This window comes from Argopecten irradians, chromosome 15 (assembly GCF_041381155.1).
Source record: "Argopecten irradians isolate NY chromosome 15, Ai_NY, whole genome shotgun sequence".
NCBI classification, from domain to species: domain Eukaryota; kingdom Metazoa; phylum Mollusca; class Bivalvia; order Pectinida; family Pectinidae; genus Argopecten; species Argopecten irradians.
In genome coordinates, this window is record NC_091148.1 from 27414297 (window position 1) to 27430788 (window position 16492).

The 16492-nt window shown below is 36.6% G+C and overlaps 2 protein-coding genes across 2 annotated transcripts in view; one reads left to right on the plus strand and one right to left on the minus strand.

Moving 5' to 3' along the window:
* Positions 1 to 9909, minus strand: part of LOC138308490 (sushi domain-containing protein 2-like) — a 29029-nt gene extending 19120 nt beyond the window's left edge. The window contains exons 1-6 of the mRNA XM_069249493.1: positions 9661 to 9909; positions 8489 to 8779; positions 7459 to 7596; positions 5580 to 5742; positions 2619 to 2897; positions 466 to 608 (exon numbers count right to left, since the gene is read on the minus strand). Coding sequence (XP_069105594.1) covers positions 466 to 608; positions 2619 to 2897; positions 5580 to 5742; positions 7459 to 7596; positions 8489 to 8779; positions 9661 to 9852 — 1206 coding nt within the window. The 5' untranslated portion in view covers positions 9853 to 9909. The remainder of the gene's footprint in view (positions 1 to 465; positions 609 to 2618; positions 2898 to 5579; positions 5743 to 7458; positions 7597 to 8488; positions 8780 to 9660) is intronic.
* A 2472-nt stretch (positions 9910 to 12381) lies between these two features.
* On the plus strand, positions 12382 to 14626 carry LOC138308737 (uncharacterized protein KIAA1958-like). The gene is made up of 3 exons (XM_069249762.1): positions 12382 to 13719; positions 13999 to 14111; positions 14279 to 14626. The coding sequence occupies exons 1-3, from the start codon at positions 12513 to 12515 to the stop codon at positions 14624 to 14626; spliced, it is 1668 nt and encodes a 555-aa protein (XP_069105863.1). The 5' UTR covers positions 12382 to 12512.
* The last annotated feature ends 1866 nt before the right edge of the window (positions 14627 to 16492 follow it).

Sequence of the window (16492 nt, forward strand, 5' to 3'; positions counted from 1 at the left end):
ATGAAGGTAAGTTAGTGATTCTATCAACAATGCTATTTCGTAAGATGAAAACGTGGTATTGTGGTGATAATATAAAAATATTACATATTAACATAACACTTTCTAAATGCAGATGCAGCTGTTAAGGACGAGTACGGACAGTATTTCAGACAATACAGGTTGGTTTTTTTTGCTATAAATTTAATTATTATAAGTAAAATATTAAAATATTATAATGCATTTTGATATATGAATTGCATAACTCTATTGCTGATATCAAAAAGGCATAAAAACAGTAGAGGAAAAACTCTACAGAACAATATAATTCAATCTAAACCTTACATGATTCTGAAATATTTTATTCTCAATTTGGATTTAAAAGTACCATTGTTACACCGTAACACTAAGACTAATATACTGGGCAAACCGCCTTCCCACACAACTAAACAAATCAACTTACAACGACTTTTGTTTGTCTGTTGTTACCTTGACAACGTGTATCTCCAAAGTCGATCCCTCAACAACAAATGGAATCTCCTCGGTCTGCCACTTCAGTGTGACTACTTCGCCTCGTATCCACTTAGATGGGTTCGCTGGCTGGAGGATAGGCTTGGTGTCTAGAGGATTCACTGTATCATTCAGAAGGAATCTATTAGGAAGTATTGTTCTCTTTGATACATACATATTATATATCATTTTATATAAATTATAGAGATTATGTTATTTTTATATACATTGTATATTATATATCGTGTTCAAAGTTCATCTTAATATACAAATATAGCATTTTGATGAGGTCGATACATGGTTATATCGACCAAAGAAAAAATATTGACCGAGGACGTAGTCCGAGGTCGATATTTTTTCTGTGGTCGATATAACCATGTATTGACCGAAATCAAAATGCTATATTTATTTTATTATTTTTCTGGATTTTTTTTTTTACATTTTGAAATGAGTGCAAATCTAAATAAGCATCGCATTGTAAATTCTGCTTTGCTATGACAGTTACAATCTTATGATTTTGTAACATGTTTAATTTAAGAACAACATACGAAAACAGTATCAATTGATGCACTTCACGCTTTTATTACATGCACCCGGTACATGCGTTCTTGTCAATTACATACATGTACATGTAGTCGATTATACCTGCAGTTCCATGTCGGACACAGTCAATTAAATGTGTAGTTTGTTCTCCGTTGAAACAATCCACTTCGACGCCAAACATATATTAAAAGATTCAGATTGACATGAACATACATTCTATTATGCTTAGTACTCCATTTCGTAAAATAAAAATCGTATACATACTGTACGATTAGCTTAATTCGGCCTAATGTTGTTACTAGTCTAGGTGGAAATTTTCAAATAAATATCAAACGTATTCACTATTCAATGGCTCCAGATGCTTAATGAATGTTACTCGATTATTTCCTACTCTCCTACCGTGTTTATGTTGAAAATTTGAAAGTTTAAACTGTAGTCATCAGCTGGAAGTCATTATCATCTTTGATAGAAACCGTAACAATCAACGTCGTCTGTCACATTTTGTGGTTACGCTTCAAACTCAGGTCATCAAAGCGTTTGTTTCAAAGCGCCAGGAACACGAAGCGTTTTGGTAACGTAGATGATAACGTTATCTAAAAATAACCGTGCAATATACTTTTTCTATAAACTACTTCCGGAAAAATCGTGCAATATAGTTTTTTATCGGTGAGCACGTGGCGTGTTTTTGACCAATGAGAAGTGACAAAAAATCCAGAAAAATAATAATATATTATATAAATTATAGAGATTATGTTATTTTTATATACATTGTATATTATATATCGTGTTCAAAGTACATCATAATATATTATATGAATTATAGAGATTATGTTATTTTTATATACATTGTATATTATATATCGTGTTCAAAGTACATTATATTATATCATATAAATTATAGAGATTATGCAATATCTACATATAGTATATATCGTGTTCAAAATATCATATTATATCAATTATATAGATCATATTATAGTTATGTACATTGTTTATCATATATCGTGCTCAAACATTTTAAAGGGTATATTTTTAATCAAATATACTCATCAAGCCAGATCTCCAAAAATTTAAATTATTTTTCTCTGAAAAAAATATGCGTTTGTGCTTTGATCTGTATTTGTCGAAACTTTTAAAATCACACTATTTACTTTGAAACATAATCAAAGGGATTTTGATTTCCCTTTTCAACTCACTCGATCAATATTCATCACTTACATTCGAATTTGGTTTGTTTACCTTGTAAGACATATTATCACAATCACTCCGAATCCAATGTGGGACAGTAAGCAGCTACTAACCGCCAGTCTGTGATTTGTATCTGGGTATTCAGGCTTTCCTCCGTCTATAAATCTGGCACGTCCTTCAACTGTCTCATACAGAGACGGAGTGTTTGTGGTAATATGTCGTAAACGCAGTTAAATTGAATATCATTTTTTATATTTACATCCTCGTTTTGGTTGCGGATCGATTACAGCTAGTAACTACGGTCGCCATGGTTGGTATATGCTAAGTAGACTATGCATACACTAATACATACGCAATCACACGTTGCAAAGCTCAAGAAGACAAAAGATGTAAATATTTACCAATTGTAATTCTCCCGTAGTATAAAGCATTGTGACTACAGGACTCACAATTCTGCTCTGACGTCGTCACGTTCAGCGTGACGTCGACGTCACCTGTGACGTAAAATGTCGGCGTCATACAAGTGACACTGTACCTGGAGGCTATAGTACAATCTACAGTGGTGTCTCCCAGGGTGGCCGTGACCAGCAGGACCTCGCCAGGCTGTATACAGGGTCCAGACAGAACCTTCCTCTCTCCGCCAAACATATTCGTATAGCGAGGGGCGATGGTTAAGGTTCCTGGAACGAAAATTCAATGTGTAGGCGTTTGATAAAATGTTTCATTATTCCAAAATAAAATGTTCACCAAACGTTCTGTTGCACATGTTCATAAATAAAATCAAAGTACAAACAATGTCATTACTGACTTATAGTTGTCATATAATCATCTAATTAATTTGACATTTTTCCTACTTTCATATGATATAAGGTCCAATCGTAATAAGGCTAATAACAAGAAGAAGAGAGGTCAGTATAATCACAGATTTATCTTAAAATGCAAATTAAAACTACACATTGCTTAGCCATTAATATACCATTTATGCTCCCACTAATAATGAGATAATGCTCTGATAGACCTTATATTGAATCTTTTTTTAAATGGAGATGTTACCATTTGCACCCTATGTCTGGTTTGGGATTTTGAAACCAATGAATGGGATAGTAGCAATAGGTATTGACAAAAGGTCGGATTTCCTCCCGATAAACCGACATTTCTACACATTTTATACCTAGCATATCCTGAAATAGCGCTGGCGGTTAATTATGGAATGATTTTTATTTTTTGTTGTGTACTGGTTTGTAAACTGCATTTGTTGGACGGATATTTTAAATGACGCGCGTTACACACCAGTAAACAACAACAAAAAATAAAAATAGTTCCTTTGATATATTTACATTTCAACCGACTCTTTATTTGAAATTTAATGCTCCAATAAAATAAAACGTCGTTTATTCAACGTTATACGATCGATGTAACAGCCAGACAACGTAAACTGTGTCAATTTTGGCCCTCTGGTGGCCATGACCGATAAGCATTATTTTTTATTTACATATATTTGGGGTTTAGGACATCATGATATGACATATGATTAAGGTCAGGTCGGAGTCCTTTGTGAGTTATGGGGGTTAAACAGGAGGGGCAATTTTCTGTTTTGTCAAGTTTTATTGAAACTAAATGATATTTTGAATGATTGTTCGTGAATTATAATGCATTTATATGTTGAAAACAAAACATTTTGGAAAATATAACTTCGGGTCAAAAAATAGGTCACATTGACCGAACTTTGTTAAATGTCAATTGTTTAAGAATAAAGTTCATCTGGTGTCATAATATACCAGAAAAAATGTTAAATATATTATGTTAGATTGTATTGAGCAATATCTTTGCATATTGTAAACTTTGGCAAAGAATTTTATGAATGAAATAGGATTGAGGAGGGGAAGCAGTAAATGTTTTAAATGTGCACTGTATTATATATAATTATTTTCTCTCAAATGCAATTCATTACAGAAAAATAGTAATATTTGAGCCAGTTTATCTTAATTCTGATGATTTAAATTTGGTGTTTTGAAGTTTAGAAAATAAAAATGCTCCTCCCACCTGCTCCCCTTCCCCAATCTCATCCCATCCACAATATGCTATGCCTAAGTGTTATAATATGCAACTTATTAATACATTGTATATGTTGCTAAATATAATCTAATATGATATATACCATTTTTGTCTGGTATATTATGGCACCAGATGAACTGTATTTTTACAAAATTGACATTTTACAAGATTAGGCCACTGTGACCTATATTTTGAAAGTTATATTTTCTCAAATGTTTTCCCCTCCTGTTTAACCCCCCATAACTCACAAAGGACTCCGACCTGACCTTAACCATATGTCATATCATGATGTCCTAAACCCCTGGTATCCGTAAACAAAAAATAATGCTTATCGGTCATGGCCACCAGAGGGCCCAAATTGACACTCATCCTTTGATGCGCATTAACACTACTTGCGAAAGTTCCGGTGTATGTATTCTTGCACGACAACCGACTGCGTTTACACAATTGTAAACGATTTCTCAGTTGGTATGTCATATAGCAAAGAAAAAACGAAACTGTAAATATTAGAAAATAAACATAACCCTATATGATATTGGTGTATAATACTAACCTCACGTGTTATAGCCCTCCTATTCAAAATTATCGGTGTCTAATACTAACCTCCCGTGTTACAGCCTCCCTGTACAATAATCTCGGTGTCTAATACTAACCTCCCGTGTTACAGCCTCCCTGTTCAATAGTCTCGGTGTCTAATACTAACCCCCCGTGTTACAGCCTCCCTGTTCAACAGTATCGGTGTCAAATACTAACCTCCCGTGTTACAGCCTCCCTGTTCAATAGTCACGGTGTCTAATACTAACCTCCCGTGTTACAGCCTCACTGTTCAATAGTCTTGGTGTCTAATACTAACCTCCCCTGTTACAACCTCGCTGTTCAATAGTCTCGTGGTGTCTAATACTAACCTCCCCTGTTACAGCCTCGCTGTTCAATAGTGTCGTGGTGTCTAATACTAACCTCCCGTGTTACAGCCTCCCTGTTCAATAGTCTCGGTGTCTAATACTAACCTCCCGTGTTACAGCCTCCCTGTTCAATAGTCTCGGTGTCTAATACTAACCTCCCGTGTTACAGCCTCCCTGTTCAATAATCTCGGTGTCTGATACTAACCTCCCGTGTTACAGCCTCGCTGTTCAATAGTCTCGGTGTCTAATACTAACCTCCCGTGTTACAGCCTCCCTGTTCAATAGTCTCGGTGTCTAATACTAACCTCCCGTGTTACAGCCTCCCTGTTCAATAGTCTCGGTGTCTAATACTAACTTCCCGTGTTATAGCCTCCCTGTTCAATATTATCGGTGTCTAATACTAACCTCCCGTGTTACAGCCTCCCTGTTCTATGGTTTCTGTGTCTATCCGGAACACAAACTTCCCATCCACGTTTACATTGGACAGTCGAGGGAGGTTGATGATGGCGTCAGTTCTTGATTCGTTGACAGCAAAGTAATTGATTCCATCTCCCGCATTGAATCCAACCTATAGAAATAGTGTTGACAGAACTCATCAGGGAATAACTTTTTTTTATCTTTATCAACCCTGCCATATATATGTGTGTGTGTGCATGTGTGTGTGTTTCATGTTTATCTCGTTTTTGCGTCCTGAAACGCAAGGGCGACACTATCACTATGTCGGCGGTGTCGGTGTCGGTGTCGGCGGCGTCGGTGTCCTCGGCGTCCGGGAAATGGTTTCCGTGCGATAACTTAAGTATTTATTGTCCGATTTCAGCCAATACCGGTATATTGCTTGATATCAATGAGATCTTAACTGAATTATTCCATACTGATCAAAATCCATCAATATTTGCAAGAGTTACGGGACTTGATCAATTCACCTAATTATTAACAACATTTTCAACTGTAGATAACTATGTTTTGTGATGCTGTGCAGGCGATACATCCTCTTCCGTGGAATTCTTGTCGTACTATGTACCACATATATAGGGAGACTAAGATGGTGTATGTTTGATGTCCAATCCTATCGAAATTTTGACATCTCTAAATCAATAAAATATATTGGAAAATTAAAACCAAACCTGTGCCGGTGTACAATGGATACACTAGATTGAAGTTTTACCTAAGCCGATGTACAATGGATTGAGGTTTTACCTGAGCCGATGTACAATAAATTGAAGTTTTACCTAAGCCGGTGTACAATGGATTGAAGTTTTACCTAAGCCGGTGTACAATAGATTGAAGTTTTACATGAGCCGGTGTACAATAGATTGCAGTTTTACCTGAGCCGGTGTACAATAGATTGATTTTTACCTGAGCCGAAGTACAATATATTGAAGTTTTACCTGAGCCGGTGTACACTAGATTGAAGTTTTACCTAAGCCGATGTACGATGGATTGAGGTTTTACCTGAGCCGATGTACAATAAATTGAAGTTTTACCTGAGCCGGTGTACAATGGATTGAAGTTTTACCTGAGCTTGTGTACAATAGATTGAAGTTTTACCTGAGCCGGTGTACAATAGATTGAAGTTTTACCTGAGCCGATGTACAATAGATTGAAGTTTTACCTGAGCCGGTGTACAATAGATTGAAGTTCTACCTGTGCCGGTGTACAATAGATTGCAGTTATACCTGACCCGGTGTACAATAGATTGAAGTTTTACATGAGCCGGTGTACAATAGATTGAAGTTTTACCTGAGCCGATGTCCAATAGATTGAAGCTTTACCTGAGCCGGTGTACAATAGATTGAAGTTCTACCTGAGCCGGTGTACAATAGATTGCAGTTATACCTGACCCGGTGTACAATAGATTGAAGTTTTACATGAGCCGGTGTACAATAGATTGAAGTTTTACCTGAGCCGGTGTACAAAAGATTGAAGTTTTACCTTAGCCGGTGTACAATTGATTGAAGTTTTACCTGAGCCGATGTACAATAGATTGAAGTTTTACCTGAGCCGGTGTCCAATAGATTGAAGCTTTAACTGAGCCGGTGTACAATAGATTGAAGTTCTACCTGAGCCGGTGTACAATAGATTGCAGTTATACCTGACCCGGTGTACAATAGATTGAAGTTTTACATGAGCCGGTGTACAATAGATTGAAGTTTTACCTAAGCCGATGTACAATGGATTGAGGTTTTACCTGAGCCGATCTACAATAAATTGAAGTTTTACCTAAGCCGGTGTACAATGGATTGAAGTTTTACCTGAGCCGATGTACAATAGATTGAAGTTTTACCTGTGCCGGTGTTCCTCCAAGTCCCTCATCAGTACCGCCGCTCGCTGTTCCCGTCGTCCAGGTGATCTCGTAGTAATTAAAAATCGTGAACGAGTGTCTACCGTTTGTAATCAGGACGGCTTGGAAAGAATTTCTTTTCTGAATCAAAGAAACGCAAGACAGCATAAGTTTTTACCATAAGTACATTTAAACCTGTGAATGACGGAAACCAATTCAAAGGGGCACAACAAAATATCCTCTATAGTGATGGAACCTATTTACAGAGGTCAAATATAAAGCAGATGACACGAAATGAGGTTGATAAGTCTGTCATTTATAGAATCACATTCAAAGTATATATATACGTATTAAGTCCTGTCGTCGTCGGGCTAACTCAAATGAACGTGTTTGAATCAATTTTTTAAAAACTTTTAAAATAAACAACTAGATTTAAAAATTACGGTTGCTGGAAAAGGACATAAACAATAAAAAATTATTGCGTAATGCGTGCGAACGCAATAGTATTGTGTGCGAACGCAATAGTATTGTGTGCGAACGCAAAAGTATTGTGTGCGAACGCAAAAGTATTGTGTGCGAACGCAAAAGTATTGTGTGCGAACGCAAAAGTATTGCGTGCGAATGAAAAGTATTGCGTGCAAACGTAATAATTATTGCGTTTGAACACAAAAGTATTGTGTGCGAACGCAAAAGTATTGTGTGCGAAGGAAAAGTATTGCGTGCAAACGTAATAATTATTGCGTGTGAACGCAATAATAAACCAGATAATATAACTGTCAAATACATTATTGTGTTCACACGTTATAGTATTGTTTCCGCAAGAAATTACATTTTATTCTTCATGCCCTTTCCGAGCCACCGTAAACAACACCATTAAAGATATTTTCTGATTGAAAATCAAAACCATATCTGAAATTCCCAATCTAATTGGAGCGTATCGAAGAGCATCGTAGTGGAGGGAATAACAAGTGTAATTTTAATTAGATTGGAATTATCCCTACGAGTTTTCGTCGAAGGATTACATGGAACTTACAGAAGTTGCCACACCAGTACTTCCAAAGAAAGCTACATCGTCCCAAGTTGCTATAAATATCCATGTCGCTAGGAAACTGGTCTGACTGGGGTAATAAAGGCGGACTTCATCAGTAGCCCTCTGAAGCATGGACGGCTTTGTTGTTTCGCGATACCAAACTGTTCCACCTTTTCGTATGTCAACATCTGCCCAAAAAGGTGTAATAATTCGTAGTGAGTTACTTAACGGGAACGCATCTGGTGTGTACTGTGATAGGGTTCCCAGGAAACTGATGGCACCATTTGTATTGACCTAGAATACCAGAAGATCCAACATAAATGCAACGTTCTTGCTAGTTATCGTGCATTTATACGCCGCAGTTGTTCACGAATATACTAATTTCCGAAATTACACGATAATTTGTATCTTAAATATTGTCGTCAATGGTATTAACAGCAAGGTAATTGAAGGGGAGCCACTGAGGTGAAGGAAAACTGAAGAACCCGGGGAAAGAACAGTTATTTCGGAAATGATCAAGTAATAGTAAAAACATACTGTAAACCAACTTATTTTCGTGAGTGATCGAATTTTTTAAATATAACTCCAGATGGCAAGATCGCGAAATGAAATGTCCGTGAAAACGCCGTTATGTATAAAAACGCAGAATTAAATAGCTGCGGAAACATATTGTTCATTATAGCACACATGAAAGCCTAATCAGAACATTTAAATCGCTAAAGTTTAATTTTCTCATTTAACTTCGTTTTACTTTAAATTCATAATTATGAAATTACAGCACATATACTGTAGTAACTTTAATGTGTTGGACGCGATAACAGTGTAATATAAAGTAACCGAGACATATTTTCGTCCGAGACCGGAAAAAAATGAAATGAGTAAAGCACGGGTTTTATGTAATAAGCAGCATTTCAAATTGTTTGTACAAAATTTTGATACATTAGCATGACAAAATAACAGAACTTAGAAATAAACTGTCGTGTTTGTTGTTGAAGAATGGAAACAGAGAACTGATAGTTATTACAGAGAACTACCGCCATCAATCGTAGGGACCTCCCTGTCTCCGTTGGAACAATGGACATTTTACAAATTTACAAAAAAATGAACACATAGGAAAATAGGGGAAAGTAATTATGAAAGAACATCAAAGTGAAATGAAGAGGAAAAATACTTACATATAAACTGTCGTGTTGGTTGTTGAAGAATGGAAATTTAGTACTGATAGTTACTATAGGTGAACTACCGTCATCATTCTTAGGGAAATCTGTGTCTCCTTGTGCAGCTCCGTACGGATAGAAATCCTCCAAAGGGATTGCGCCAGACAACTTGGTTACCGTCAGAATCACAACAAAGTCAAGCGTCCTCATCGTGGCTCCTCAGGAGTGCTGTCCTCAAGTGAGGGTATCCGAGCCCTTTATATAGCCAGGATGTTAGAAACCGCTCGTAATTCACTATCACTAGTCACGTACGGTTGTTTACATTCTAACATCAACAGATAAGAATCAGTCAAATATTGTGTGTATGTATATTTTGTCTGTACATTAATATGAGGATGGTTTATGTCATCTACTGAACTATACATTATTATTCATACAAAGAAAAAACATTCAAAATCAGTCTAACAATATTTAAGGAATAACTGGATATATTTATGTTATGGAAATATCGGAGTGAACTCGGCAATACAGACAATAAAACTCAATAATGATAATGTACATTTCAGTAATAACATCAACATTTATCATCATTATTAACATAACACTTAGGAACTTTTAAAGACACACCTAAACTACTGAACACCTATCGTGATAAGAGCTACCTCAAGTTTTACTTTTAATTTTAAAATGTTTTAGTGTTGGCTTTGTCGTTTATTTCGATTAAAATTTTCAGAACTGCTTTAATTAGCATTTTAAAAATAATGGATTGTTACGAGGCATTCATTTTTTTATACTATATGTGTTTACAATATAATATGTGTAAGTAACATATCCCGTGTAAAAGTGGAACAACAAGTTGGCCATTGTAACAGACGCTTACACACCTGAGGTATACGTGACACCAAAACCACTGTCTCCGTTTCAACCATCTTTTGATCCATATAAATAAAATCTGTGAAGTTGAAAAGTACGTATCGTAATCATTTAATTCGTTAGTGAATCGTTAAATATACATCAGATGTCATTTTAGACTGACATCTGTTGCGTTTTTCACTAAAGCTTTATTTTAGAGGCGGTATGAATAGGTGGCTTAAAATAAGACATTATACAATATAGTTTCTTGAATGTTTTATTGTGTTATTTACATGTATAACGATGATCGATATAGATTGACTTTCAAAAACAAAATTAGTAAGCGGTAAAATTATCGATAGAAATATGATTTTTTTTTCTGTCGCGATATTATTTATGAAATACATGAATGTACTAATATACTCATTTATTTGAACATACACTAGTATATTGTTAGGAATATTATATATAACATAGAAAATATTGTTATATTACGTAATGTGAATCACGTCAATGAGGAAATGGTTCTATCACGTTAATGAGGAAATGGTTCTATCACGTCAATGAGGAAATGGTTCTATCACGTCAATGAGGAAATGGTTCTATTATATCAATGATGAAATGGTTCTATCACGTTAATGAGGAAATGGTTCTATTACGTCAGTGAGGAAATGGTTCTATCACGTCAATGAGGAAATGGTTCTATCACGTTAATGAGGAAATGGTTCTATCACGTTAATGAGGAAATGGTTCTATCACGTCAATGAGGAAATGGTTCTATCACGTTAATGAGGAAATGGTTCTATCACGTCAATGAGGAAATGGTTCTATCACGTTAATGAGGAAATGGTTCTATCACGTCAATGAGGAAATGGTTCTATTACGTCAATGAGGAAATGGTTCTATCACGTCAATGAGGAAATGGTTCTATCACGTCATTGGGGAAATGGTTCTATCACGTTAATGAGGAAATGGTTCTATCACGTCGATGAGGAAATGGTTCTATCACGTTAATGAGGAAATGGTTCTTTTACGTCAATGAGGAAACGGTTCTATCACGTCAATGAGGAAATGGTTCTATTACGTCAATTAGGAAATGGTTTTATCACGTCAATGAGGAAATGGTTCTATCACGTCAATGAGGAAATGGTTCTATCACGTCAATGAGGAAATGGCTCTATCACGTTAATGAGGAAATGGTTCTATTACGTCAATGAGGAAATGGTTCTATCACGTTAATGAGGAAATGGTTCTATCACGTCAGTGAGGAAATGGTTATATCACGTTAATGAAGAAATGGTTCTATCACGTTAATCAGGAAATGGTTCTATCACGTCAATGAGGAAATGGTTCTATCACGTCAATGAGGAAATGGTTCTATAACGTCAGTGAGGAAATGGTTATATCACGTTAATGAAGAAATGGTTCTATAACGTCAGTGAGGAAATGGTTCTATCACGTTAATGAGTAAATGGTTCTATAACGTCAGTGAGGAAATGGTTATATCACGTTAATGAAGAAATGGTTCTATCACGTCCATGAGGAAATGGTTCTATCACGTCAATGAGGAATGTTTCTATCACGTCAATGAGTAAATGGTTCTATAACGTCAATGAAGAAATGGTTCTATCACGTCAATGAGGAAACGGTTCTATCACGTCAATGAGGAAATGGTTCTATCACGTTAATGAGGAAATGGTTTTATCACGTCAATGGGGAAATGGTTTAATCACGTAAATGAAGAAATGGTTCTTTAACGTTAATGAGGAAATGGTTCTATCACGTCAATGAGGAAATGGTTCTATTACGTCAATGAGGAAATGGTTCTATCACGTCAATGAGGAAATGGTTTTCTACCACAATGTGTCGATTTATTCAACACTCAGGCCATTGGTTATATGTACACACCGTTGATTATATATATTGATATTCCACTAGTGGAATATAACCTTCCGGCGTTTTGATTGGTGGAGAAATTGACCTTTGACCGGTACTACTTTTTCTACCCCACGTGATCAATGTTTACGTCGTCTGCTTTCAACGTCAACATCATGGCTGCGATGGACGAAGATTTGGTCAATATTGGCGACAGAGTCAAGCTATGTGACGGGGAAAGGGGAGTAATCAAGGCTATTTCAAAGGCAGACACTAATTATGGTTTCGACCGATTTGAAATTCAGTTTGATTCAGGCAAAATAGCAACTGAAGCCCGGTATCGGTTCGACGTCATACCGTCATGCCCGGGTCGCGACGTTACAATATCACAAACTAACGTTAGATCTGTCACGATATCGGAAACCATTCAGAGTACATTAACACCCCCAGTTGATAAGCCCCATGATCTATATTTGTCAGACAAAGATTCATTAGAAGATTTTGATGTTGACAGATTCATTGCTTCAGAGGTCAACAAAAACACTAAGAAAAAAACTGATTTAGATATGAAAAAAGTACGAGATTTTTTTCAGAGTGTTCTCAAGGAAAACAGGCCATTAGAATCAATTCCGCCAGTTCAGCTGAACAAGTTACTTTGTATCTTTTTTATGAATGTTAGAAACAATCATGGAAAGGAATATGAACCTGCTACCATTAGAAACATGGCATGTAGCATTGATCGGTATTTGAAATCGAAAGATTACGGCAAACAACTAACAACAAGTGTAGAGTTTTCTAAGGTAATGGAGGTTATCAAATCTAAACAAAAAAAGCTAAAACGAGAGGGAAAGGGCAATTTAGAAAAGAGGGCTGATGCTGTTTCAGACAAAGACATAGATAAATTGTATGACGTAGGTCAACTTGGTTCACACAACCCTGACAGTTTGTTAAGAACAGTTTGGTTTCTAAATACTGTGCATTTTGGCATGCGAGGTGTTACTGAACACAGGGATATGTGTTGGGGGGATATTAAGCTATGTAAAGATTCAGAGAATAATGAGTACATTGAATTTCGTGAACGGCAAACTAAAACAAGGCCTGGATCAAATCCTAAGAATGTAAGGGCCGTCCCCCCGCGCGCCTGGGCTACCCCTAAAACCCCATCACGCTGCCCTGTCGCCACTTATAAGGTCTACCAATCTCGCCGTCCGCCAACATACTGCCATGATGATGCCCCCTATTATATCGCCACTAATACAAATATGGACAAATCTAGCAGGTGGTTTAAGTGCCAGCCTGTCGGCGTAAATAAACTGGGAAGATTCATGACTACAATGGCAGAAAATGCAGGTACTATTTTATGAATTCATCCTAAACTTCCATTATAATAAACAGCTGCTGTCAACAAAATAACAAAAAACTAAGCCCCGCCCCTTTCAGATTGTACACAGGCTATACAATGTATTACAGTGTGTACTGAAACAGTACACGATGTCATGTTGCATTTCGAAATTTCACACAACAGGTCAAGGTCGATTGTCCTGGTTATTTGCACTTTAATACTAAATGATTACTGAATTATGACCCGTGATACAGGATTTTTCAATATTTGCAATATAAATGTTTTAGGCTTGACGAGCAAAACAGGGGGAAATGGAAAGCGCCTCATGAACCATAGCGCAAGAAAGTATCTTGTACAGAAGTTGAATGATAACGGGTTGCCTCCCAATCAGATTATGCAGGTATTAATAAATATTCTTGTACGTTAAATAATAACAAAATGTGTGTTTCTTACAGACTTACCTTTATTTAAGAAAATACATCCCATCACAAATATTTCGGTACAGTAGGGCTACTGTAACTTTTTTACGAATCACTTGCATATTTTTGCATTTTTTTATCCTTTCAGATTTCCGGACACAAGAACATCCAGAGTATTAACAATTATTCGACAATAAACTCAAACCAACATAGGACGATGTCAAGAACATTGTCGAACGCGCACTCAGAGCAGATCGGTCAGCCAGCAAACAATCCATCATCCGGCCCCCGGCCATCATCACTAGTGTCATCAAACAGTGATGTTCAACTTCAAAACGTATCAAACAGACCACCATTACCAAACACGCTCCCGTCATTGTTTTCGGGACCCATTAATGGTGGATCTTTCACAATAAACATCAAAAACAAGTCCGTGTGTACTTGTAGGAAACGCCAAAGGCCAAGGGTGCTTTACTCCGACATTGACACGGACTAGAGTGGGTTGAACATTCCGCGCGGGAAAATTACGTCACATGCCGAGGCCACACAACTGTTAAATTTGCGCGCATATAGTCCCCGGTCAATATGATTTAAAGAGAACGAAATGACTGGGTTTCGGATATCAAATACATTTAATTATCATTATTTTATAGAAATATTTGTGTACTATCAATTATTAAAGTAATAAAAAATAATTACGAAATTGAATGTTTTGCATACTAATTAGTTTCTGTATCATACAGGTTATATCACTACGCCTAATTTGCATACGGAACTCTAGTAAAAAAAAAACGTGGGCCTATTGTCACGAAAAACATTGTGGTAGAAACAGGTCACACCACTCGCAACTATTGGATATTGAATTAATTTCCCTCTCGTGAATTATTTTTTAAAAGTTACAAAAGACACTCGCTAAAGCTCGTGTCTTTTGTAACTTTTAAAAAATAATTCACTCGAGTGAAATAAATTCAATATCCAATAGCTGTTCGTTGTGTAACCTCTATATATCACGTTAACAGGAGCAGAAATGAGTATTTGTCTTCAGTTACCAATAATACTTACTTTGCACCATTACCAATTTTGAAATTTGCGCATGTAGCAAACGTAAATAAATTATTTCATATGCATTTCTGTGTTAATTTGACACATTAAAATGATTATACATCAGTTATTGTTCAAATGATGAGTATCGTTTATGCTCTGTCGGCGGTGGAACATCTTTACTCGCACTCATATCAGCAGGAATGAAGATGGATTGTGAGTTAAGTTTGTTGCTAATTGACTCACACCAGCAGGAATGATCCCTCTTTGTTCCTCATTATATGTTTGTATTTGTTTATAGTACTTTCTTAAAACTGAATTTGCAAGTTAATTAACCGAGATTTACTTTAAGATGCTTTTTTTGTTTGATTAATTAACGTCCTATTAACAGCTATGGTCATGTCAGGACGGACTCCCATGTATGCGATGTGTTGCGTGTATGTTGTGAGAGATGCGTGTTTGGGAGACTGCTGTATATTCATGTTGTGTCTTCTTGTATAGTGGAACTGTTGCCCTTTTTATAGTGCTGTATCACTGAAGCATGCCGCCGAAGACACCAAGCACCCCACCCCACCCGGTCACATTATACTGACAACGGGCGAACTACTCCCTGTATGCTGGGAGCAGAAACTACCACTTTTATAGATTTTGGTGTGTCTCGGCCAGGGGACAGAACCCAGAGCCTTCCTTACAAGGGCGAACGCTCAACTCAAGGCCAAAAGTGAGGTGACTTTAAGATGCAAGATTTAGCGAAATAATAATCTTGAATTTGTTTTTCATATATATCGAATATATATATTTATGGAATTAAAACCATGGTTCGACCACCACAAAGACAATACGGTGAGTCCTGATATTCACCGGATACCTTGGCGACCACAATAACACTACGATGACCCTGGTGCTAGTAATGATAACTTGTCGAAGCGTCACCGGATACCTTGTCGACCACAAAACACTACGATGTGACTGATGCTAGTAATGATAACCCCTGGAAGTGTCACCGGATAACTGTCGTAATTGCCATCCGGAATAGTGACGTACTTCGCTATCACAAACAAATAACCACAAGAGGAGAGTATATATGCCCTAACCACAGCACGTAACTTATATATACGGTCGTTATGTAGTGTATCCTTTAGGGTTGTTGGACTCAACATGATTACATGATGCAACGTATTTAGATTGAAACAGCATATAAAAAGTTCGTATGTACAATACAACAACGGTTATGTTGGAGTCTTCGGTGAATGGGAAATCTCTTCAAACTATTCAGATTCAAATATAAGCAAGGAAAAGATAATAAATATATATAAACAGG